The 25976-nt window shown below is 42.6% G+C and overlaps 2 protein-coding genes across 5 annotated transcripts in view; both read right to left on the bottom strand.

The window, feature by feature from the left end:
- Positions 1-298: 298 nt before the first annotated feature.
- LOC131249314 (protein phosphatase 2C 53-like) lies at positions 299-8551 on the bottom strand. Of its 3 annotated transcripts, none has more exons than XM_058249989.1 (5): positions 8426-8551; positions 6784-8034; positions 6122-6478; positions 5921-6026; positions 299-872 (listed from the first exon to the last, which is right to left on the bottom strand). In XM_058249989.1, exons 2-5 carry the CDS (start codon positions 7678-7680, stop codon positions 538-540), a joined length of 1695 nt encoding a protein of 564 aa, XP_058105972.1. In that variant the 5' UTR covers positions 7681-8034; positions 8426-8551; the 3' UTR covers positions 299-537. The 3 variants fall into 3 exon arrangements, with proteins under 3 accessions (XP_058105972.1, XP_058105973.1, XP_058105974.1); XM_058249990.1 differs by lacking the exon at positions 8426-8551 and adding an exon at positions 8210-8407; XM_058249991.1 differs by lacking the exon at positions 8426-8551 and having other exon boundaries at positions 633-872; positions 6117-6478; positions 6784-8415.
- Positions 8552-14794: 6243 nt separating this feature from the next.
- The window catches only part of LOC131249316 (prefoldin subunit 2), a 39148-nt gene continuing 27966 nt past the window's right edge, over positions 14795-25976 (bottom strand). For both annotated transcript variants that reach the window (XM_058249994.1, XM_058249993.1), the window contains exon 3: positions 14795-15518. In XM_058249994.1, coding sequence (XP_058105977.1) covers positions 15074-15514 — 441 coding nt within the window. In that variant the 5' untranslated portion in view covers positions 15515-15518 and the 3' untranslated portion in view covers positions 14795-15073. The remainder of the gene's footprint in view (positions 15519-25976) is intronic.

A 25976-nucleotide genomic window follows, 5' to 3' on the forward strand; every position in this document is an offset into this window, starting at 1 on the left:
AAATATAAACAACAGGGAAGGACCAGAGAGCGATGTAACGGTGAAACGAAAATCATAGGGGCAGCTAGAAAACATAGTAGGGGAGTAAATCAAGGGCTTCCAATCTCCATTACTTGTACAGAAATCATAAGACAACATACAACAAGAGAAAAAAGTGAAATACCTCACAGATACTTGAATCAGAGGTGAGAAAAAATACAATCAAGTGGGTGTTCAGTGGAGGCGGGGAAGTATAGAATTCCCCCAGCCTTTATCCCTACTAACAGTTCAAATTTACATTCCAGTACTATGCACAAAGTAACACAAAGAACTTACATGGTTATAAGGATGTTGCACATCATTAAACAATATGCCTTCCACTAAGGTACGAATTCTATAGTACATAGAGAATATCATTTCTCGTACATATATTAAAGCCCAAATGAGAAAAAACATATGGGCGGACCTATGTATTAATGGAGTAAAATATGGAAGGAATGCAGTTTTATATTGCACAGTTTTCAATTGATAAACTAAAACAACGGGAGGGACTTACCATCACGTTTTGCTCTTGAACTTCCGTTGTGCTTTCAAGTCCACTACAACAACCGTGATGTTGTCCTTGCTTCCCTTTTGTAGGGCGAGCTTTGAGAGGAACTCGGCCGCAGCTTGAGCTGCGGGATCAACTCCTTCGCCCCTTTCAGTGGGAGGCACAACGCCATTCTTCTTGTGCCAGAGCAGGATCCTCCTGCGGGCCACATCGCAAACCTCCTCATTTGTCATGACATCCCATAGCCCGTCGCTTGCTAGAATAAGGCACTCGTCTTCTTTCATTCGAGAAATGAACATGACTTCTGGATCCGGAATAATCCAAGGTTTCAAATATCTGTCACCTGTGCCCATAAAAAAATATTAGTCAACCTGCATGCAGCTGACCACTTGTATCCGCCCTAGTTATGTAACAACCAAAAGTGAATAATTGAAGTAACCTGAAATTGGAGGTCAGATCCTCCACAATGTTTGTAGAATAAGCTTTTTCTACAAATGTTGCGTTGCAGGTGTGGCCCACCATGGTGTATGTATGGCATCAAAATCATTGAGTAGAAAGGTTGCCCAAACATGAAAGTAGGACACTCCAAAAAATCAGACCAATCCAACCATCATAGGGACCGCGTCAGTTTGGAGCTTTTTGGGTGGTTGTCCTTTTTTTGTGGTGTGGCCCACCTAATGATTGTATACACCTAATTTTTTGAAAATTCCATTACAATGGTCTGGATCACTTTATGGAAGGTTGGATCACATAAAAACAACACGGTGGGCTACACTATAGAAAAAAGAGAACAACTGTCCAAAACCCTCATATTTACATGATAGCACACATTGGATAGGCCTGATATTTTTGGCACTCAATTTCATGGGGTGACCCTTCTAGATGGGTTAGATGCCATGAAAACATCACGGTGGTCCCTGCATGGAAGAGTTGTAGAATAAGCCTATTCTACCAATGTTGTAGAGGATCTAGCCTCAAGTTAAACACTCCATACAATGATCACAAAATTTGGGCACAGTATGATCAAACTCAAAATGGGATAATAACAACCTAGGTATCTAGAGCAAGATATTCAATGATGGTAATGCTGGCCGTAACCGTCATTACTGTTACGATCAGGGGTCATAACGACTATTATACGATAAGGGCCATAACAACTATTACACCAGCGTTTGCAGTATCGATATCGTTACATGTATTAATTGCTATGGCCGATACCCAAAAATGTATTGCTGACCGAGGGAAAGATTAGCAAAACATGGGGAAAATGGTGGAATTTCCAATGAAACTTCAAAAGATATTTAAAATAAACATATTTGCATTTAGAAAAAAACACACACACACACACATAATAAGTTTCCCTTTAATGGGGGGTCTAAACACATGTAATACTAACTCAAGGAAACATCGGGGAAAGAAACATAGGGAAAATGGTGAAAATTTTCAATGATACTTCAAGAGATGCGAAAATACACATATTTGCACTTTTAAGAATCAAATGATAGCAAAAAAAAGAAAAAAAGAAGCATATTTGCATATTTAGGAATCAAATAATAAGCTTCCCTTTAATGGGGGCCTAAAGCATGTATTGTTGACTCAGGGAACCATTAGAGAAACATGGGGAAAATAGTGGATCCAACCATCCATGCATGCATAAATACATACAATGACACATACATATATACATGCAAGACCCATCCATCCATCCATGCATGCACACATCCACACATATATCCATCCATCCATCCATCCATCCATGCATGCACACATCCACACATATATCCATCCATCCATCCATGCATGCATGCACACATCCACACATATCCATCCATCCATCCATCCATGCATGCATACATACATGATCCATGCATGCATATACACACATACAAACATGCATTTCATCATACAATCATGCACCCATAAATTTTTTTGAAATGGAATCATTTTTTTTTTAATAAACAGATTTTTGGTGATATCAGTACATTGGCGATTTCATCGAAATATCATTGATACATTAGTGATATAAGCAATACCTGGAATTTATACAGTCAAAAACATTGGCGATACATTAGTGATATCAATACATTGGTGATACTTAATGATATATCGTTGCGACCTAGAATCTCTAATACTACCAGTGTTATTGGTATCGCACAGTCGGCAATACCGATAATATCGGCGATATTATTAATAATATCACGAATACTTGGAACAATGGTTATGTCCTGCGTAATTATCACATTTTCCATAACGGTCACTGTGGCCCTGTAATGTGTAATGGTACCCACCTTTACTACTATGTAACGGCCATTTTTTTATCTGGAGAGGAACCTATGTTTCACACGAGATAATATGCCACAAATGGCACCTGCACACCCACATGTATGTGTATATGTGTGCCATTCTTGTATTAAAGCATATAGTGTCAAATAATACATACAGGTAAGATGTGATCAAAGAGCTTAAGTTTTCTGGAGAGTCAACAGCACAAATTAGACATTGAGCAAGCAAATCAACATGAGATCCAGCATGCTATGGTTTTCATATAGATAGGCATTAATTCGCACAAACCAACTTTAAACAAGGTTTAGGTGCATCACATGCACTATCAAATTCAATTGTGATAATTTATCTAATGAAGTGGAAATAACAAACTCATGATTTAGTTGGCATTGATTTTATGGGTCCAGGCTTGCAATTGCAATTTTACTTTCAACTACAACTTGGAACGAATAAACCGCAATATGGGAGCTGCATCGCGATTTTGAATACTAGGAAACATTAATAATTTTTTGGCATTTCATCTAAGATTAAATTAAATGTTCGCAATTTAATACACTTATTCATCCAAACATGGCACCATGGAGGAAAGCATAAGCCACACACAATAACAAGCTATGGTTAAAGACCCCACCACAAGTACCGCACAAATTTCAGAGGCATCAATAGGGCCCGTTTGTTTTTCTAAATACACCGTAAATGAGCTGTAAATTAGTGATTATTATTTTTTAAAGCTGCTTGAAAAAGAGGAAATGAGGCTGTAATTTTGCCTCAAAAATCATGGTGCAAAGCATTGTTATTTGACAGAAATTATGGTGGCAAAATTTGTGAGGCCCATCAGCATGCATGTGTTTGATCCACGCCGTCTATTTATTCTACGTGCTCATTTTAGAGCATGAGCCAAAAAATGAGGCAGATACAAGGCTCAAGTGCATCACACCATAGGAAACAGGTGGAATTGAACGCCTACTGTTAATAGTTAAAATGAGCTTAGGACTCACAGGGATGCGTACCTGCCATCCAAACTGTTCATAACGTCATACAGACATGGATGAAGGGAAAACACAAAAATAAGCTTGATCCAAAACTTTTGATGGCCCCATAGAAGAAATGAATGGTAAGTTTTCAATTCCCCCTGTTTCATGTGGTGTGGTCCACCTGAGCTTTGAATTTGAAAAACGAATGGAGGGCATGGATCAAGCACACACATAACAGTGGGCCCCACTAAAATATCCTCCTTTCATCGGTTTCAACCCACTGTCAACATCAAGTCACTGTCAAAGGGCGGCTGCCGAACGTAAATACAGGGGTAAATAATAATTGCCGATTTACACCTCATTTACCTCGTGAATTGAAAAACAGGCCCATTAACAAATTCAAAAATGGCAAGGAGATCGGAGATGTCAAATGTACCAGGATGGAGTGTTCTCAAGATACAGATGAGAACATCCAAAAATCACTTTCTGCACCACATGGGTGGCAACCACTTCGAAGTAGGGCTGTAACTTGGGTTCAGGTCAACCAGAACTAGATTGAACCAACCCGATTTCAGGTTGGATTGGGTCGGGCTGTCAAGGTCCTCGGGTTGAATTCTGGTTGGAAAATGCCAAATCCAGTTTGAAATCGGGTCAGGTTCAGGTTGAACACATTCAATTCGGGTTAGGTTGGGTTGGGGATAATCACATGTAATTGGGTCAGATCAAGTCAGGGTGGGTCGAGTATAGAGAAATTCAGGTCTGGTTCAGGTTGGGCAGCTTAGGTTGGAATTCAGGTCAGGTTGGTGTTGCCGGTGTTTGGGTCCTCTTGAGGTCAGTTGGGCTCAGGTTGACCCTCAACCTGACCTGCCCAAGTTGCACCCCTACCTTGAATTACTTTGAATCAAAGATGATCATGCATCATATCAGATTAAATATGATTGAAGATCTTTCTATTGATCATATCATTGTGAAATGAAGCTCCAACAATAGCCTAGAATGGATTAGATATGAGAGTCAGGAGCTTTTGCATACGAACAAAGATCTTTCTATTGATCATATCACTGTACGGGGGAGTCCCCATGTGATGCTAACTTTGGCTTAGGTCTGAGAACTCAGAAACTTGAATAGTTGCACTTGCGTTTGATGAGCTGCAGGTGATCATCTGCAGACCAAAACTTATCTTCCTTTTTATTTATTTATTTATTTATTTAAGTAGTAAACTTTTATCTTCCGCTGTGAGCTCGTTAGTTAATGTTGACACAATGTGCCTTCCTAAAGACAATCAATGTTATCTTGATTGCAGGTTGCTTCAATACATACTATTTAACTCCTTCCAACATGTGAAATGCTAGGGGTAACTGAGTGAGATGACTCAAAACATACACTGAGCTTATGCAATATAGTTTTATATATGAAACCAAATTGCAATTCATATATGAAAAGATGAATTGTCATTATTATAGACCCATCATGCAAAGTAGTATATTATCTGCATGCTACTGAATAAATCTAATTATAGACCTCTACATTGAAATATATATTTGCACTGCAACATAATCAACAGTAGTACCAAACTATAATTTCAGGCCACTAAGAATAGCAATCTGCATCATGAATGACCCATGATCTAGATCGGCATGAAAAACGTAGGGGGTTGGTGCTTTAGGAAACATAGAAGAGGATGCATCACCAGACACCCTGTGTCTCCAGATTTCCATTCCCTTGTTGAAATTTGTTTTCTTTAATACAATTTCATTATCCATCGGGGAAAAAAAATACAAAACTGACAAGAGATCAGCAAAGACAGATGGATCAGTTCAGGTCTTGCTATAACAATGACTAACTCATGTCTTAGTTTCTAGCATCTGAGTTTCAGTCGCTGCACATGTGTATGACTATAAGAGTCCTGGCCAATGTGCAATTTTGCAAGATGGCTCTCTTCATTAGGGCTGAAAGGATGAATAAGTGCGGATCTTATGTATGTAGGCCATGCGTATAGATTGGGTGAGTTATAGCCATCTTAGATATTATCATTAAGCATGGGATCCCAGCCAACAATATATTACACACACACACACACACACACACACACACACACACACACAGAGCACAGCACAGGGGTTAACTTACGTACCAATTGACCTGGACATTGCAAGCACACCAAACACACGGTGCCCATTCCATTGTATAACCTTGCCCCCGGCAGCTTCAATCCTTGCATATTCATCTTCTCTGTTTGGCTGAAACAATCCGACATATATTGGTTTTCTATTGTATAGATTACCTTAAATTAGAAATTACTCAAAGGCACAATACTAATAAACACATGCCTTACTTTATGATCCACGGACAGTGGCAGAGGTCCTTTGCCCCGACACAAGACAGCTCTCGAATCCCCACAGTTTGAAACAATGATATGCGAGGAGCAAACAACGGCAACCACGGCCGTAGATCCAACAGTTTCTGGAGCAACGGGTTCCAAGCTGTCCTCAGGCGTGTCACCATTGCTCCCAAGATTGCCCCTCCCAGCTCTCCCTCCAACCTCAGCATCGACTTTCAGGAAGCAACTGGTGAAGGCTTTCTCCCACTGCACATGCCGATCAGCCCCATCGTTCCCTTCCGGAACATATTTTAAGTTTTCAATCTCCTCAACCAATGCAGAATGGACACGTTCCCGACAGTAGTTAGCAACCTGGATGATAATAACTACTCGTGAGTAAGACTTATGAATGCATTTGGATGCATGATCAGATTGAATGCAATTATCATTCCAACAAAGCAGAACAACCGAACAGTAATTTCCTTCTGTATCATTCATATTGATACTCTTTACTCCAAATTGCGATCATGGTACTTTCAAGTCGAAAGTAATGAAATCACAATTTGAGGGCTATGTCTTCATCATAAATACAAACTCAAATTTCTCAGTTCAATTCTCTTGTAAATCCAAACATGGTTTATATTATTGAATAAGCACAAGAATGGAGCAAATCTTACCTGGGCACCACCATGGCCATCATAGACTCCATAGAAATGAGCAGTCGACAGACTCAAGCTTTGATCCATGCCATCCACCATACGATCACCGACCAGCAACCATTTGGGAATCTTTGAAAACCGAGGCACAGCTGCAACAGCATCTTCCATCTCCGGTCTCCTCCCGCAAATAGAGACCCATCCCCAAAGGGGTATGCAATCCAATTCAAAAACACCTAGACTCCCCATCGCTCCGCATATCCTTTTATCTCGAGCAATAAGCGGAATGACCGAGGACGCTTTCGGATCACAATCACCACCTTCAATGGCTGTTTCCGCTGCCACATGGCTAATCAGCAGCGGCCTAATCACAAGATCATTTGTGGGTTCCAGCTGAGCATTTACACTCGGTTCTCCCAGAGTGGCGGCTGGAATAATCTGGACATTGCTGATGCTCTTCTCGATGTCCGCAGACGTTGGCATGCTTATTTCCAAAGCACCCTCCAAACCCCATAAGTCTTCAGCAGCAGCAATGCTACTGGTATCACTGGCCACAGAAAGGGAACATGAGCTGTCAAGTATCTGTTCAGTCCCTATCAACCACAACGAATCATCTTCCTCACTATCCGGAATAACAACACTACTACTATTACTACTAGCACCGACACAACCGCTTGCAGGCAACATTGTAAAGAGATCGTTGCCCTCCACTGCCGCTGGGGCAGTCATAACATCATTGCACCCGCATTCTTCATCTCCATCGACAGCAGGCCCAGGCACCTCACTTACAGGGTCAGACAACAAGCCAGCTGTGTCCGTAATCAGCTTGAGGCGTGTGATCTCCATGCGCACCGTGCCGTCGCGGACCGAATTACCTATCCTAAGTGGCACCGCAACTGCCGGAGCCATCTCCTCCATCAATTCCCCACACTTCCTCCAAATTCATACACCCTATCATTTTCTTAACACTTCTACATCTCTGCCTGCCATACCTTCTTCACCGCCCATCCAGAACAATCTCCCGACGCGAACCGTGAGACCCATCTCCACAACCAACAAATTCAAACCCGTGCCGTCATCAGACCACCGTCAGCACCAAACAAGACGATCCTTCAGTCCCAGTCAATATAATAAAAAACGACAAAAAGGGTGGGCAGATCTGGTAAAGAAATAACGGATCGGAACTTCCATTTATGGGAATTTCAACACTAGATCTCTCTGGAACAGCATATCTGACCGCCTTCTACTAGACTCTTCTACTACTCTTTACTCCTATAAACCAAAGATAAATAAATAAAAATAAATAAATAAATAAAAACAAAAGGCTTCAAAATTAAATCCCATCAACTCATAAGTACAGAAATGAAAGATTGGAAATCAAACATCTTTTTATCTAAAAAGCAGAAGAAAGAAGACAAAGGGTAGGAAAAGAGGAGGCAAGAATCACAAGGTAGAGAGGGTGTAGAAGGCCAAAAAGGATGGAGAAGCTGCTTTTACATCTAGGTTCCCTGGATCTGAGGGAACCCATCTCAACCATTCATTCAATCAGCTCTCTCACTCTCTCTCAGGGAACCCATCTCAACCATTCATTCAATCATCTCTCTCTCTCTCTCAACAAAGGAAAAGCATGGAAAAAATCAGTACAAGGAAGGGAATGGCTGACCAGTAGAATGGGAGTGTGCTGCTCTATCTCTCTCTCTTCCCCACTCCTCTCCTCTTCTCTCCCTCTCTCTCTCTCTCTCTCTCTCTTCTGGATTGCTTTTTGGAGTTGAAAGCAGGAAGAGTGGAGAGCGAGACAGGTGTCCGTAGAGAAGATGGTAATAAAACGAGAAAAATAGAACATTTCTACTCTGGAACACCATTACATTTCATACATCTTCATAGCAAAAATATAAACTTTTAATCCGTTTAACACAATCTAAACCGTCCAAATTGTGTAAATACTTCATATTAATTTAAATTATAAAAATAAACATATATTATTATTTAAATTAAAGATCTATGAAATCTTAATGAACGGTTGGATTGGGAGAGTTGACGGACCAAATTCAACAAACAGATGTTCGTTCTACTAAATCTAAGATGGGTTGTATGTTACATCCCTTGTTTTCTATTTTTTTATTTTTCATTTGAGGTAAATAAATTCCACGTGGAGAATTTCTATGTGGACGCGTATGGAGTGTCACGGTCTGCCAGAGTATCAACTTACTTTCTTGTAATAAAAGCGTGAGTAATTATGACTCCTGAGGCAGGAGGAGAATGTGAATATCGTCCTGATGCATTAGTTTTTGTACAGGTGGGACCCACAGTTGGGTTATCCAGACCGTTGAAATGATGGATTAGGACGTTGGTAGAGCCCCAGGAGTTTCTTAGATTAGATGACTCTATTTTTAGGATTCATGATTGACAGTTGGACCGTTGATGTGATGTTCCTTTTCTGTTTACATGTAGATGCTTATCCAACGGTTGGGATCATTTCATGTTGGGAATTTTCTAGATTCACCATCCATTGCGGGTTCCTCCTTATCAACGGTCTAGATTCCGAAACTATCAGGACACTGTCGACAACTGATACCTGGGCCTGCAAGCATTTTTCCACTAGAAATCTTTGAAACTCTAGCCCAAGGTAGAAGTTTTTAAACACGCACTTGAAATTGAATATATACCGTACATGTAACATAAATCAGTCCGTTCAAATAGTGGGCCCATCCAGATCATCTGTACCATTCTCTGACTGGACAACTGGCGAGCATTTAATGGAAGGATAACATGAAAAGATTCAATAAATAAATCTACGTTAATCAGAGAATAGGGCCATTAAATAGATTTTCTTTAGTTTATATAACATATCATCGGTGGGCTACGCTATGTGGACGGTCAGATTTGAGTTTCATGTCTTATTTTTGCATAATTTCTGAATGCATGTGTACGAACATACATACACTATAAGAGTATCAAATAATTCCCTTTACTCTGCCTATCGCTTCCCATCTTCTCACATCTCCCCATGTCTCTAGTTCATTCACAGTTGTTTTGCTTCTGTCGCGACTGAGAATAGCCATTATATGTCGCCCCTGTTTAGCGTACATGCAAAGATTCCGGTGATCTGAACCGTTCGTGTTCTCTTTTAGATAATAAATAAGCTATAGTCACTTTCTTTAATGATGTTGACCATTGATTTTTGGAAATGAATTTGATCCATTAAACTTTACATTCAGTGTTTTACGTCATCTGCAGATAATGATGATAATCCGTTCAGTTTAAAATGTTTCTGTAGAACGTATAAGATAGCATCCATAATATGGACGGTTCGGATCATCAGATCATCTCAGCATGTGGGCCTGATGGTGCGACACATGCTGACTGCAGCAAAACGTGCTCATTCATTTGATTCCATTGCAAAGCATGCTCATCCAAACACGTGCGTACTGCTCCGTACACGTGGCGTAAATAAATCTAAGCCGTCAAAAGCTCTGGACCTTACTTTAGATAAGTGATATCCCTAAGATCAGATTTATTTGGACCATCCTGGCCTGTTACTTAGTACATACATGCGCTGTGACAAATATCCCCGAGATCTTGAAAATCTCACCATATTCTCGCCAAATTTTGATCAAACTTGATAATATTATGAGATTTTCAAATTTTTGACCGTCATGGTTTTTCCTGTTTTATTGAAAATTTATCCTAATTATAAAAAAAAATTATTAAACAGTTAAAATAAAATGACATGCTCCAATGTTCCTGTAATATTATAAGTTGCAGCATTGGGCCTATTTGGATCGCGAGTTTAAATGATATGAAATTATGTTACATGGAATTAATATCATTATTGCACAGAAATTGCTTGACCAAAAATACTATGGTATTTTGACTATTCAATCTCACATTTGGGACCAAATTCATTTTTGGAGAAAATTATTATGAAATCTCTATTTGGTGGACCATGGAGTTGTAATCAAGGAACCAAATGGGTATTTTGACTGTTCAATACCATGGTATTTTGACTGATCAATCTCACATCACAAGTGATGTTGGTCATTTACACGCATACACAGCTCAGATGTGGCATGTAAAGGCAGGTATAGATGGATATCATGGATAAAACACATGCATCAATGTGAGCCTACAAATTAGTAGATTTCAAAATCTATCAAAAATACCTAGTATCCACTTTTGAGACAGGATAAAATATCCACTTTTGAGACAGGATAAAATGGTACCTGGATTAATCTAATCTTTTTAGTCATTTCTAAATGGTTTTTCATGGACCAAATGCAATTCTATACCACCTAATCCCAAGTCCTTAGCTGTACTGGCAGTTTTGAATAGCTCAGTCTACTGATTTGAAGTTTTGAACAGTCCAATCAAATCTATTTAAAATACATTAGATGGACTACCATGCAAAGTTTGGATTGGTCAAAGAATCCAATATTTCCTTCATTTGGTCTTATTTTCTATATATATGTTTGTTCTGGTCATGATGGTTATGATTGCCTAACAAAAGTGGTTTTCTTAAGCAATCCATTAGACGTTGTAACAAATTAATGGTTATCAATGTATATAAATGAACTTTAACACTCCCTTACGCATGTGGGGTGGAAATTGGCTAGGCTTGGCCCCCATGAGAGAATATATTAATTGAGGCATATTTCATTGCTCCAAGAATCCGATGCCATGTCAAATAAGTAAGTTCTCTAAGAGGATAATGTATCAATGTATATTGAGGGACTTTAACACAACTTATAATGCTTTGGGAATGTCACCATTTCTTTAAAATAAATTCTTTTTATTAAAATTTCAAATTTTAAGAATCATTTCTTGTTTATTTCAGCTATACCCATTTTTCAATAACATTGCAAGAAAAATGTTCCGAGAAATTTCTAAGCTAATAAATTGCTGAGAACGAGATTTGGCATTATGCATGCTTGTGTTTAACGGTCTAGATTGGATTACACTTTTGGCATGAAATTATACTTCCATCACACTTCCATCACACTTCCTTAATCTCAGTTCCTTTTATTGCCTTTCATCAAGGGGTTATTTGAATTCGAGCAAAACTTTATTCTTGATCATTAGTCATTGTTGAAAATACTTGTAGTGGTTTGTCAACCCCTCGTGTAGTAGAGACATGACACTTTTGGACAAGCAACCTTAAAATATATGACTGTTAAAGCATTGGTTAATTATATTGCTAAATGGAATAAACTACTTATCCCTAATTCAATGCATTCAAGAAGCGGTCTCATTTGTGCAAATGCATTACATTTTCTAAATGAGACTTGTATATATATATGACCATTCAAGCATGTGCCACTGTCAATATTCAAACACTAAAAAAGAAATGGCACATGTCAAAGTACCACCATTCATATTAAACTCTTCACATGTGTTTTTACCCATTCTTATTCTGTATTCGAAGTATCCAGCAAACAAGATATAGAACAATAAATCAGTAATAACACATCTATGACTAGATAGTCGTAAGAAATATGCCCATAGGTTATTGCTCAATGACAAAACTTTGCTTGAATTGAGACAACTCTAAGCTTGCAACTGGGTTAGACCGGCCTCATTTGAGTCTAACCCACCTTCGATCAGATTTAGATAACATGTGGAGGTGTGTTGGATGGGCTCAATCTGAATCTTTAGACCCAATAACTAATCAGGCTAGGCTTGTATCAGTTCACCCAATGGACCCATATGTGCCAATTGGTTAACATTGTTGGGATGAGTTTGGGCTCAGTGGGCTAGCCTGGCCTAAGCTCATTTCTTATTTAAGGCTCATAGCTCATGTTGGCTGGGCTAACCATAATTCAAAAACCTGAAACCTCATCTCAACTCAATGCCTAGCCAGGTTGGGTCAACTCAAAGACTTGATTAAGTATTAAATAATAAATTAAAACATTAGGAAGAATCTGGTAAAAATAATAAAATAGCAAAAGCAAACAATTTTTTTTTTTTAATCTCAGTCAAACTGGTTTAACTCATTTTTTATTTTTATTTTTTCACTTTCTCGCCAAATCGAATCCAAGTAAAGTTGACTTAGATGAGCTTCGACTGTTGTAGGCAAGTTTCAGAACTATGGCCCAATGACAATATTTTAACAATAGATAAATGGACATTGCCGAGCATCTTTCTATATTGGTCAATCTATCATATTCTCATCCATTGCAAGCTAGCTCAGGCTTTTTGGCACCACTTTTTTACCCATATGAGGGGTCATGGCTTCTCAATGCTTGGTTGGACAGTAGAAACCGTATCCATGGAAAGAAAGAAATGGAAGAATCTTAAATTCGATTGAAATTTCGAAAAGATTACTATAGATATGAGTTGGGCCGCCGGCAATTGACCTACTCTGTGATTTGAAGCCGGGTCCGTTGGAGTGGAACATAGTTCTAATTCTCAGTAAGCTGGCCGAGTCAACTTAGCTCAGTAAGATTTTGAGCGTAGTCATCTTGAAACTCTGTTCTCAGAGTGACTAACGACTCGACTCAACACCTCTAACCAACAAGCCAAGCACCATGCACTTGTTTGTCTTAATTTTACATTTTGTAGATATATAACTGTTTTAAATATTTATAAATAGTATTAGTTTAATTATAAATATCCAGTCAAGTCAACAAATCTGAGTCAACCCAACCTGGCTAGACATCAAGTTGAGTTGAGTTTTCGAGTTTTTAACCTATGGCGTGGAAGGTGTTTTGACAAACAGGTGAGGGTGGAATCCTTGCGTTTTTTTGGGGGGCCATGCGGGAACGTGGGATCTGACAGGGCAGAAAATTTCACCCTGAAGGAAGGACCACAACTCAGCTTCCTCCATCAGTGCCCTTCTCAGTGAAGGCAATTCTCAAGATGCCATCCAGTGGTAGGGTTGCAACTTGGGTTCATGTCAACCAGAGCATGAGTTTGGGTCGGGTTGGGTCAGGTTGCCAAGGTCGTCGGGTTGAAAAACGCCAACCCAATTCGACTTTGGGTTGGGTCGGGTTGAAAAATGCCAACCGAATTCAACTTCGGGTTGGGTTCGGGTTTGAGCAATTTGGGTCAGCTCAGGTCAGGTTGGGTTGAGCATTCGGCACTTTGGGTTGGGATTCAGGTCGGATAAGGTTACAGGTTGGGTCCTCTTGAGTTGGGTTAACCCCTAAACCAACCCAACCCAACCCAAGTTGCACCCTCCTTGAGTGGAACCCGAAATGATGCTGAGATTTGTTCACATTCTGTATGCCATCAAGTGGGCTTTCTAGAGATGCTGTGAAAAGGCACATTTTGCATGCTCCAGGGAGGAACTTTGATACTCTGACAGTGATACATGATACACAGGAACTTACAAATTACAAACCTGGAATACACTTAATTCAAATTAAACTGTCGAAATAATGGGCCCCACTTTTTTGTTTTACTGTCCAACGATAGAATTGGTTGACATTTCTTGGACAGTTCAAAAAATGGAAAATAAGTAGGTAGTCTTGTTTCAAGAAACAATTGTCCACAAATCTGATTTTGGGACTGACTTGGTGACAGTAGGTCCAAGAATTTGGTTAGTTTAATTCGAGTTATGGGCTAAATTTACGCTTGCCTGCGTATCAAGCATCATATGCCGCCTGAGTATCAAATTACTCCCCATCAATCAAGTATCTCCATGGAGGCAGATGATTTAAGCATATTCCCCTAGCTAAAGATGGGAGTAATGAGTCACTGTGGACAGGTTCTTTGCTGCCCCTCTCAATCAATCTTCAAATCACTTTCAGAAAAAAAAGGAGCACAATAGCAAAAAGCATGAGTTTGTAGAAGAAAATGACTAGAAAAACTGTTGTTTTCCATAATTTGTATCTATGAAAATGCCAATCCCACACGTAATGCTCAACCCCGAGCGGCCCCACATGTATGGGACATCCAAGCCAGGCATCACGTGGCCTCCGCATAGAAAACTTACCACAAAAGCCAGGCTGGTTGACTCATCAAGTGGACAACACATCTGCAGCATACAAAGAAGAGCCAATGATCCACATCAAACATAGACACATGGCCCACCTGATAACTAGGGGCAGCCTACATTTCTGATCAGATCATCTAAACAGAGAGACCCACCTGATGAATGGGTCAGATGTCCCATGCCAATGCTTGGTTGGCACCTATGTTATGACGTCAAGGTGCAAGTGAAGAGGTGCATAACTAATTCAAAATAAAACTTACATCCACCCAAGCACTGTACATACCATGGGAAAATCTTGTTTAACAAGGATATGATAATTCCCAATTCCCAATTTTCAAAACCTGATATTCAAAGCAATAGGGAAACTCAAGGTACCATTCACTGATCGCTGCCTGCTGGCCCCACAAGAACACCCTGAGCAGAGCCTTCCTTCGGGCCACTGTCGTCCCTGGCCTCTTCATCAGATTTCCTGATCCTGATCTTGTATTTAGCTTCAAATTCTGAAATTTCTTTCTTCTTCTTTTCCAAGGCCTCGTTGAGTCGTGAGATCACCTCCTGGAGGCCATCCTTGTTCCGCTGGACGGCAGGTAAAACCTCCTTGATCGTCCTCTCAACCAGCACTCCCCCAATCATTCGGTAGCAACGCCTGGATGGATCGAGCGGTTGGATGGCCCCAATCACTAGTGAGTGTTCACTCACCTCCATCTCTAGTTCTGTGATTTTTGAGTAGAGTTGGTTGATATCAGACCTCATGGCGGCATATAAGTTTGCAATCGCCTGCTCGTTCACTGGCTCTCTGCCATCACCGCCACTCGCCATGATCCTTTTAAAAAAAACGAAAAAAAATAGAGAAGATGAGAGATGGAGGAAGGGATGGAATTCAACAGCATTCCACGCGGCGGGCATTCAGTGGAAAGAAAAAGGGATTAATTGTCACTGCCTCCCACTGGTTTCTGACAATTGTAAATGCCTCCCCTCTATTCTACAGATTCCAGGCAGATTCCCCCACATGGTTTGTCAACACCGTTATCTTTGAGAAATTTACCATTTTACCCCTATCTCAAAGCTAAATAGTTGTAGTTACATAGGCCTATCATAGTGCGTGTATGTCATCCAACCCATTCAGTGTGGTAGTGCCACCAAGAAAATGGAAACCCCAAAAATCAGGCTGATCCAACCATTGGTTGGCCTTGACATAAATTTGCATGTCTTCAGATGGGTGTGGCCTGCCCAACGATCATATTAGTCTGATTTTTTAGGCTTCTAATGCTTATACTGGAGAGACCCTGCTGGACGGATTGGATACCATTCCTATATAGCAGGGGGTTCCACATGTGGGCAAAACTCTCTCCTTAGCAAGAGTATTTTTGTCATATGGTGCCAATTCCTCTAACATCTCTAAGCAGAGGGGAGGTATTTGCAGTAATCCAAAACAGAGCGACGGTATTTGCAATTGTCAAAAACCAGAAGGGAGCTTTTTACAATTATCCCAAAGAAAAATGCAGCAGCAGGCAAACATTCAACGCAAACAAACAGCCAAAGATAGAATAGCAGGGCTCTTCCAAAACAGGAGATTTGGTGCATTCCCATCCCAAGTGGAGCCCACCAAATCCCAGTCTCAATTGCCACAGTAGGCTCGGCCCATACAAACTGAGGGCCGAAAGACACTACATATCCCCAGCTGATGATCATATAATTCCTACCGACTGAAATTGCACATGAATTTCTTAATTCAACAAAAGGGTGTACATTTCGATGATTTCAGTCTAATCAGTTGAGGGGGAAGAAACTCCGTGAAGAGCGACATTTTCTGACAACTGATTGGGTCTAACTGCTCTATAGAAGTTGTTTCCATCATAGAAGCACAGTACAAAAGGTCAATATTGAGCTGAGTCAGGTTGACTAGAAGACTCGACCGAGTCTTTCCTTGAGCACGCCCCCGCGTCTCTCTCTGTCTCTGTCTCTGTCTCTCTGAATTTTCATTGGGCTACATTTTGAGTTTTCACTAGAAAGAGAAGAGTACTAACTAGGTCAGTGACTCGACTTGAGGCATCATGAATTGCATGGAATTGACCGAGTCAATGGTCTTACTTGACAAGTCTTGTCGATTCAGGACCGAGTCACACTCACAAGCCAGTCTCCTATGGAGTCGATTGAAATCACAGTCCAGTCGAACTGAGTCATCAACTTTTGGATTATGCACAGAAGTGGCCCAAGAACAATATCATTTTCAGATGCCAAAGTTTTCAGCCAGAAAAATTGCATGTTCTCAAAGCCGGAAAGAGTAGTTTGAATCTTCTTAAAAGGGAAGCAACATGAATGGTGCTCAAGAAATAGTGGCAATAATACTTCTGGAGGTATTGCAAAATGCTCGGGCCGGGAGTTTATACAGTATGCAGGAGTTTTCACATCATACAGGAATCCATTGTTGATTGATCCAAACTATCCATAAAATGGAACACATTGTGGAAGGTGAATAGCAAATAGAAGGTCAACAATAGAGGAAAAGTGTCGTGGTACTTATTTATAAGAATAAAGGAGACATACAGAGATGCACTAACTATTGTAGGATAAAACTTATGAGCCATACTATAAAACTTTGGGAGAGTGATTGAGCAAAGATTAAGGGTGATTGAGCAAAGATTAAGGCTTGAGCCAAATGTATCGGAAAATCAGTTTGGCTTCATGCCTAAAATGTCTCCTGATGAAGCTACTTTCCTACCAAGACAATTAATGGATAAATATAGGGGGAGGAAGCATCTCCCCATGGGCTTTATTGACTTAAAGAAAGCATAGGTGATGTAAGATGAGTGAAACTAACTTAAGATGCAAAATGCGAGATCAATTACGCATTAATTTCAGTATATGTAAAACCAAACACACCCACATAATAGATTCAGAAAATTAAGATTTGGAACGCAAAGGGCCTAAGCTATAACATATGCAGTGCACAAAAATATAAAGTATTACGAGAGTGGCTGTAAGGCCCGTATCCTAACCCGTACCGTTCCGTAGGCTTATGCGGTCCTCTCGGTCGAATTCCGGCCGGCATTTGCGCGCGATCCTGAGTCGTGGTCTGTATTCTAGATCCAGCTCGACCCGAGACTTGTATCCTTGTGACCGCGCCGTCGCCGCGGTTCTGATGCCTCGTCTCGCACGCCAAGGCGATACCTAGGCTAGGAGATGTGGGCCCGCATTCAGTTCGAGAAAAAACACCGCGCAGTTGCAAAACCCAAGAGAACATCACATCAATCCCATCAATCAAGTACACATCACCTCACATGTCAAGTACAACACTCATCCCTAAGCAACCCCTAAAGTCAACTTTCTCTTACAACCAAGTACACCCATCACTCACCCATCACTCACCATCCCTCTCTCTCCTTACATCACCTCTCTCTCTCATTTTTCCCAAGCAACCCAAACGTCCAAGCTCCATGAGGGAGAGCTAGATGTGGCCCACTTCCTACCTCCCATCTTCACCATCCAAGCTTCATCTCGACCGTTGAAATGCATTCCATGGAGCTCTAGGACACATTAGTGGGAGAAGAAGTCCAAGAAGACGATCGGTGGGTGTTTTCTACTATTGATTTGTGTGGCTTTGATGATTTGAGGGCCCACATATGGTGGGACCCATCTTTTTTTTTTCCCTTAGAAGTAACGTTTTATTAAAAAGAAGAAAGAAAGAGAAACAAAAGAGGTCTGCTGAGTAGGCAGAACCAAGATTAAGAACCTAAGAACAAAAGATTACATCCCTTGAGAGAAGGAACATTGGCCACCCATTCAATATGGAGTTTTTTAGCCCGAGAACCCACTACACGAGTTGAGGATAGGGAATTGTTAAAGCAACGATCAATCCTTTCCGTCCAAACAACCCACCAAATGGCGAGGATCACCATTCTCCAAATCCGCGATTTGATCTTCCCTAACTGAGGACCGTGCTAGTACGCTAATAAGGAAGAGGCGGTGGAAGGAATGCACCCGTAGACATTGAATCTTTGAAAGAAATCCAGCAGGATAGGATGAATGAATGCGCAATGGACCAGCAAATGATCGGTCGTCTCTTCGTCATTCATGCAGCAAAGGCATATATTGGGCAGTTGCATGCCTCTTTTCTTGAGATTGGCAACCGTAAGGATTCGATCCCTCGCTGCTAACCAGGCAAAACAGATATACTTAGGGGGAGCCTGGAGCTTCCAGATAAAAGGGTGCGCCGATGGAGGAGGATTTGTGGAGGGAGAAAGGATATAATAAAGCGATCTCACCGAGAAAATACTAGATTTGTCCGCCTTCCACAGTAATTTGTCAGGCTCGTTCCAGTTCAGCGACACCAAAGAGAGGCAATTGAGAAGTTCTGCATATTCCCCCACCTCCCAGTCATTTAGATTCCTTGTGCATCTTATGTCCCACAGTAAGCCAGAAACGGTCGGAGAGAGGAAGCAATGGATCGGTCTATCTTTGATAGTAGCAATGCGATAGATGTTATTGAAAGTAGATTTGAGAGCCGATTCGCCGATCCAGTGATCTTCCCAGAAACGGATAGTTGCTCTGTTACCGAGCTGATACCCTATGTTCTGGACAACAGGCTTTTTAGCACGCAAAATACCTTTCCAAATCGATGAGGCTCTGTAGTGAGATGAATCTTTTGTCCACCACCCCCAGGAGACGATCCATCTTTACCTTTAATCACCATGTTCCTTAAAGCTTTTGGCTTTGTTCCCAACCTCCACGTCCATATGCCTAGGAGAGCACGGTTCATCACCTTCAGGCTCTTAATACTTGCTTCGCCATCCTTGAAATGAGAGCAAACAGCAGTCCATTCCAATAGATGGATTTTTTTCTGATTCTCCTTTCCGCTCCAAAGGAAATCTCTTCTCAGGTTGTCAATTCTATCGAGAACAGGAGAAGGGCACCTAAATAAGGACATATAGTAGATAGGAAGATTGGATAGCGCTGCCTTGATAAGAGTAATCCAGCCCCCAATAGACAGATAGCGGGCCTTCCATGAAGCAAGCATCTTGTAGAATTTCTCTACAACTCTATCCCACATGAACTTGGGAGGGGGACCAATCGCAAGCGGGAGGCCCACGAACGTAGTTAGGAAGGAGGCAAGAGAGCACCCAAATATATTAGCGTCAGAGGATAATTCATCATGGGAGCAGTTAACTCTGAAGACCCTGGATTTGGCCATATTGATTCTTAAGCCCGAGACCGCCTCAAAGCATCTTAAGGTTGTGTGCAGATTTTCCAAAGCAGCAGGGTCGGCCTTGAACGTGATGAGAGTATCATCCGCGAATTGGATGTGAGAGATTGGAGAATTAACGCCTGGAATCAACACTCCTTTGAACAGACTAGCATATTCACCTCTTAGAAGCATTTGGGAGAGGGCTTCTCCAATGATGAGAAATAAGAGAGGAGAAAGGGGGTCGCCCTGGCGAAGCCCTCTAGAGCTTGGGAAGAATCCTTTGGGAACACCATTTAGAAGAACCGAGAAATGAGCGGATTCAACACATGCTCTGATCCACCCTTGCCACTTGTCACCAAAACCCATCCGATCCCGCATGTAGTATAGAAAGACCCAATCGGAGTGATCATACGCCTTTTCAATATCCAATTTGAGGAAAATATATTTGTTCCCCGACTTCTGACAGGAATGAAGGACCTCATTTGCGATGAGAGCACCGTCGATAATTTGACGCCCCTTGATAACTGCATTCTAGTATTTGGATATGAGTTTGTCCATGACTGACGCTAACCGGGAAGATAGAATTTTTGCCAAAATTTTACAAGGGCTGGCAATGAGACTGATGGGCCTGAATTCGGAGAACATAGAAGCGCCGGTCACTTTGGGCAGGAGCGCAATAAAGGAGGCTCCTAAACCTTTAGACAGCTTATTCCTGGCATAGAATTCATGAAGAAACATCATAATGTCACTGCGAAGCGTGCCCCAAAAAGTTTGGAAGAAGCTCATGGGGAAACCATCGGGGCCGAGGGCTTTGTCTCCACCCATCGCGCTTATAGCAGCGTAGGTTTCTTCCACAGAGAAAGGAATTTCCAGAAGATCTGCTTCAGCGGCTCGGAGGGAATGAAAAGGAATGCCATCAAGAAGGGGTCTAGTCCAACCCTCCGCAGTATAAATAGATCTGAAATGAGCAACTGCGCAGGCGGCGATTTCATCCTTGTCATCGATCTGCCTTCCATTGACTGAAATACTGGATATGGCTTTGGCCCTGGCTTTCATACTAGCAATGTTGTGAAAATACCTCGTATTTTTGTCACCCTCCGCTATCCATTTCGCCCTCGCCTTCAATTTCCAAGAGATTTCATCTTCAAGAGCCCCGACGGATATGTCCTGGATAATCTGGATGCGCCTGGAAAGGATATGAGTAGGGATTTCGGTGTCGCCGATATTACTGTCTATGATTTGCAATTCCGACAAGAGGGCTTCAGTTTCTTGATCCCTCTTAAGGAGTTCCTCTTGCTTCCAAGTTTTAATTTTTTTCCTTCAAGAGTCGAAGCTTATAAAAGAGACTGTGACCGGCAAAACTGGTAACTTGAAAAGAAGACCACCACTCCTCGATTCTTTGATTAAATCTGTCGATCGCGAGCCAGGTGGAGTTGAATTTGAACGGTTTCGGGCCCTAATTGTCAACATTCACCAAGAGAAGAATCGGACAATGATTGGAAGTCAACCTGGGAAGAGCAAGCTGGCTAATAGAGGGGAAAGTGTCAATCCATTCCGTGGAAAGGAGAAATCTGTTGAGCCTGGCTTGAATCGGGGTTCGACGTTCATCAGTCCAAGTAAATTTAGCACCAGAAAGAGGGAGGTTGACCAGTTGCTGTTGCTGAATCCAGTTCGAGAAAGCGAGCATGGCTGGATTCGCTCCTCCTACGGGAATGTTCCTCAGAGAATCGGATAACATTAAAGTCGCCCACGAAACAGCAGGGACCTAAAAATATTTGTATGGAAGTCGTCAATTCATCCCAGAAATTTTGCCTGGCAGCATCATCATTAGGGCCATACACAACAATGATAAGACAACAAAACGAGGATGACTTATCTTGGAGGAAGATTGCTGTTGAATAAATGCCCGTAACCGATAATTTAAGGTCCCACTGAGAGGATTTCCAAGCGATAAGAATACCTCCAGAAGAGCCAACAGTGTCCCGAGTGACGAATTTGGCATCATTGGCATGCCATAACAAGGACAGGAGACGATCGGAAAAATTAGGGACTTTAGTTTCCTGCAAGCATAAGACGTTCGGGTTCTTACGCCTAATGGAGTCCTTGATGAGCCTCCGCTTCTGCCTGGAGCCCACCCCACGAACATTCCAGGAAAAGATTATCATTGAGAAATCACTCTGCCCCGAGCTCCCTTATGTCCGTGTCTAGAGGTAGACGCGGGAGAAGTGATAGACTGAGATTGTAGGTTGAAGAGCTCCCAATTGGAGAAGGATCGATTCGATTCGATTGTTTGATTGGATTCTTGGTTGAAGGGAGAGGTCTTCCTCTGTCTTCAATATACTGAAAAAGGCCCACGTAATCTTCTGTCCTGTCACCGAAGGATAAACCTAGAGATCTACCGACGTGGCCGACGGCGTCCCTAATCCACCTCTTGTTTTGCATTTTATCGAAGATTTCCTCTCTGCTCTTACCCTCCTTAGACAACAATGAACTATCGTTCAGTTGATGAGGGGGTTCAGTTCTCACCTGAAGACATTCAGCGATGATAACCTCGCTAGGACCCTCCTCTTGGAACAGAGTCAAGGGTCCCATGTTAGCCCAGTCTTGACTCTTCGAAGCTGTTGTGGAGGGAGAGGAAGGGCAGGATGAGGCGCCTGGCGTACCTAAGATCAGACTCTCAGAAAAGTCCCCAATAGATTGATTATCTTCCATCCGCGTCGAATGAAGGAGGGGGTAGGATGTAGACGATGATTTGGGGACAATAGGCGATGGGATTAGATTTCGTGGGAGTGGATCGATGACTGTAATATTAGGCGATTTGCTATGAGGGAGACGAATTCGGGTCGAAAGCGGACCCAGATCCACGGACCCGAGTTCATATAGGGACATGAGTCTTGGGGACGCTAAAGTGGAGTCCACGTGGACGGGGGTGGAACATTCGGTAAGGGCTGCAGAGGATACGTGGCGTCTCTCCTCAATGGACAAATTGTCATCATTAAAGGCTATCGGGAAGTGAAATGGTGGCGGGTGACGTGTCTGTCTCTCCGTCGTAGGATTATCACGACGCAGGAGATCCGTTGAATGCGAACCACGTGTCGCAAGGTGCAGAGTGTGCCGAAGCTTCTCGCCTAAGGCATCAGGCGCTTTGGGAATGCAAAAAGATGAACGCCTCGGGGAGCTGTCATGTAACTTGGGAGGTGACAAGTGACTGTCATGCCAGTCTGCGGGTGCAGGCGCTTTGAAAATACCGTGATCCGGTGCTCCGCCGGTGCATGTATACGGTGCTCCGTCTTCTTCGATGGGATCCTGGCGATGCTCCGAGGAAAAACTGCCACTGTCTCTGGTACGCCAAACATCACCCCATCGGAGATGGTTGGTAGAAGGATCTTCTTTTTGAACCGGGAGGAGCACAATCCGATTGTCCGCGTTAACGCGAATGTGATCGGGGAGAGGGTTCCCTTTCTTCCTTCGGATTCTAGCTCTGATCACTCCTAGCTCGATCCTGAGCTGAGTTTTTGAGTCCATTTCGAGGATAAATCCCAGAGAGGAAGTTGCCGCTATAAAAAACTCATCGTACCAAAGTTTCAGCGGAACGTCCCAAATGAGGACCCATATATTTTCTTTTCCAAAGATTGAATATTCCTCCCACGACATGATATTAACGATCGGGCCAGCTTTATGGAGGTTACCCACTGTAGAGAGAAGGTCGGGCGTAAGGCCTGGGCAAACTTGAACCCAAAGGGCGTTAGAGCTGATGGGTTTCAGATCGGAAATGCCGTATTGAAATCTAGTTTTGTCTTTGATCCAGTCCCTAACAATGGGGATAGACGCCCCTTCTTTCGTGATGATGACTGCAGATTTGGCCAGGTCTACCCTATTTTTCTCGAACTTCGCTTGATCTATGATAAGGGTGTCATCCGGTAAGTCGTCTCCTTCTGCTTTGAGAGACTGGTGGGAAGAGTTAAAAATGGGTCCCTCTGATGGCGCGACGGAAAAAGAAGGGTCCGTGGGAGGACTCTTGCCGAGAAGTAAAGCGTCTTTGAAGGAATGGCCAGAAGTAGGAGCATAGATGATATCAGCTGTAGAGGGAGAAAAGTGCTGCTGACGGGGCTTCGCAATGGGGGTAGACTTAGGGGCCAAACGTCGTCGGGAAGAGAGATTGGGTAGTGTTTCAGGGCCATATCTAGCTCGTTGGACTAACAATTTCCTGCCATCAAAACTGTCGCCATGGAGCAATTCCACTGCTCTTGCCAGCTCCGATTCGCTGCTCATACGAATTAAGGCGAAGCCACGATAGACACCAGTAACTTTGTCTCTGGGCATCACCACATCCATGACAGCTCCCGCTCGGCCAAAATTTTTTTCGAGGTTGATGGGGTACCATCCTTGCGGGTAGCCTTTAAGAAAAAGAGTGGGGTAGTGGGCGTATTTGCTTCTACTATTTCCTGTTGGCACCTGTATGCGCTTTTTGGGAAGAACCTTAGTCCACTCTCCTTCCTCATGCTCGATAATGGAGTGATTCTTACCGAGAGCAAAATCATTGCTATTAAATCTAGGATTTGTCATCGTCGAGCGCTCAAATCCTCGCAGCAAATCCTCGTGAAGTTAGGGTGTGTGTGTGTGTAAGGTGTACAGTGTTCGGTCCCTGTTCACTCCCTTTTTAATTCCATCCACCTTTAGAAACTGGGGATGTCCAGATCGAGCAGCTTCCTTTCTTGTACAAAAACTAGTGGCATTTCTGTTATCTCTATTTCGACTTAAAAGATACACACCTTAGGTAGGATCCCATCTGGGATGAAGCTTAGATGTTACCGTTGACCAAAAAACAGAAGTGTGGATCATACACCTGCAGCCATGCAAGCTTCAACGCATAGAAAACGAAGCTTACTCTGAAATTGACTAACATCGCAATGCAGCTTCTGTATGGTGGGATGCATCTTGATGTACGATTTGTATTAAAGAGGCACCCATAGTGGCGGTGTCCCTTCGCTACTCTCTCTCTCTCTCTCTCTCTCTCTCCCCCTCCTTTTTTTGTTTGATGGCCCCCCTGATGTGTGCATCCATGCCATCAATCACGATGGAGCCCACCTTAGTGTATGTAAGAAATCCATGCCATCCAGCCCCATGTGGGACCCACCTGGCTGAACGGATTGGCTAGGCACCTCACACTAGTTATATAGCTGGTGTATTGCCGCCACCAAGCTCTGTGGGTCCCACTGCTGTGACGTTAGCAAGCTCTGTGGGGCCCACTATGAGGTGATGTTACATCCAGACCGTCCAAAGGGACGGTGGGCCCCAGCAACATCAATTGCTGATAACGTCAGCAAGCTTCGTGGACCCCACTATAATGTATGTTTTGTATCCCACCGTCCATCCTATTCCAGCTCGTGTGGGGCCCACCCCACACGTGCTGTACGTGTGGGATGGTACCCACCTTGATATATGTTTTGTATTCCAGCCGTCCGTTAGAGGGATGGTGGATCCCAGCAGTGTGGTTGTTGCATTGACGTCTGCAAGTTCTGTGGGTCCCACTGCAGTGACGTCAGCAGGGTCTGTGGGCCTCCACCATGGGTACTGTTATATCCAAACCGTCCATCATCTAGACGTTGACGTCAGCAAGCCATGTGGGGCCTACTTTGATGAAGGGTCCTATCTAGCACCATCCAGCAGCTGCTGGACGGTGGGGACCACCATGATGCATGCGTTTCATCCATACTGCCCACCGTCCAGACCTTGGACGGTGGGGCTAGCCACGATGTACGTGTTTTATCCACCGTCCACGTGGATGTGTGGACACCACCGTGATGTATTTGTTTCATCCACACCGTCCAGATTGTGCTGGACGGTGCTATCCAATGTTTGGACGTACTGGATTGTTTGGACGGTGTGGTCTTGCCCCACCTTGATGTATTTATTTCATCCACACCGGCCAGATTGTGTTGGACGGTGCTGGACAATGTTTGGATGGTGCTAATTTACCTGGACAATGTTTGGACAATGCTGATTATCATTAGTGGGCCATGTGCCCCATGGAATGATAGTGTACAGTGATAAACATGTTGCACCTACAACTATTGAAATGATTTTTGGTGTGGT

Source organism: Magnolia sinica, chromosome 6 (genome assembly GCF_029962835.1).
Source record: "Magnolia sinica isolate HGM2019 chromosome 6, MsV1, whole genome shotgun sequence".
Lineage (NCBI taxonomy): Eukaryota > Viridiplantae > Streptophyta > Magnoliopsida > Magnoliales > Magnoliaceae > Magnolia > Magnolia sinica.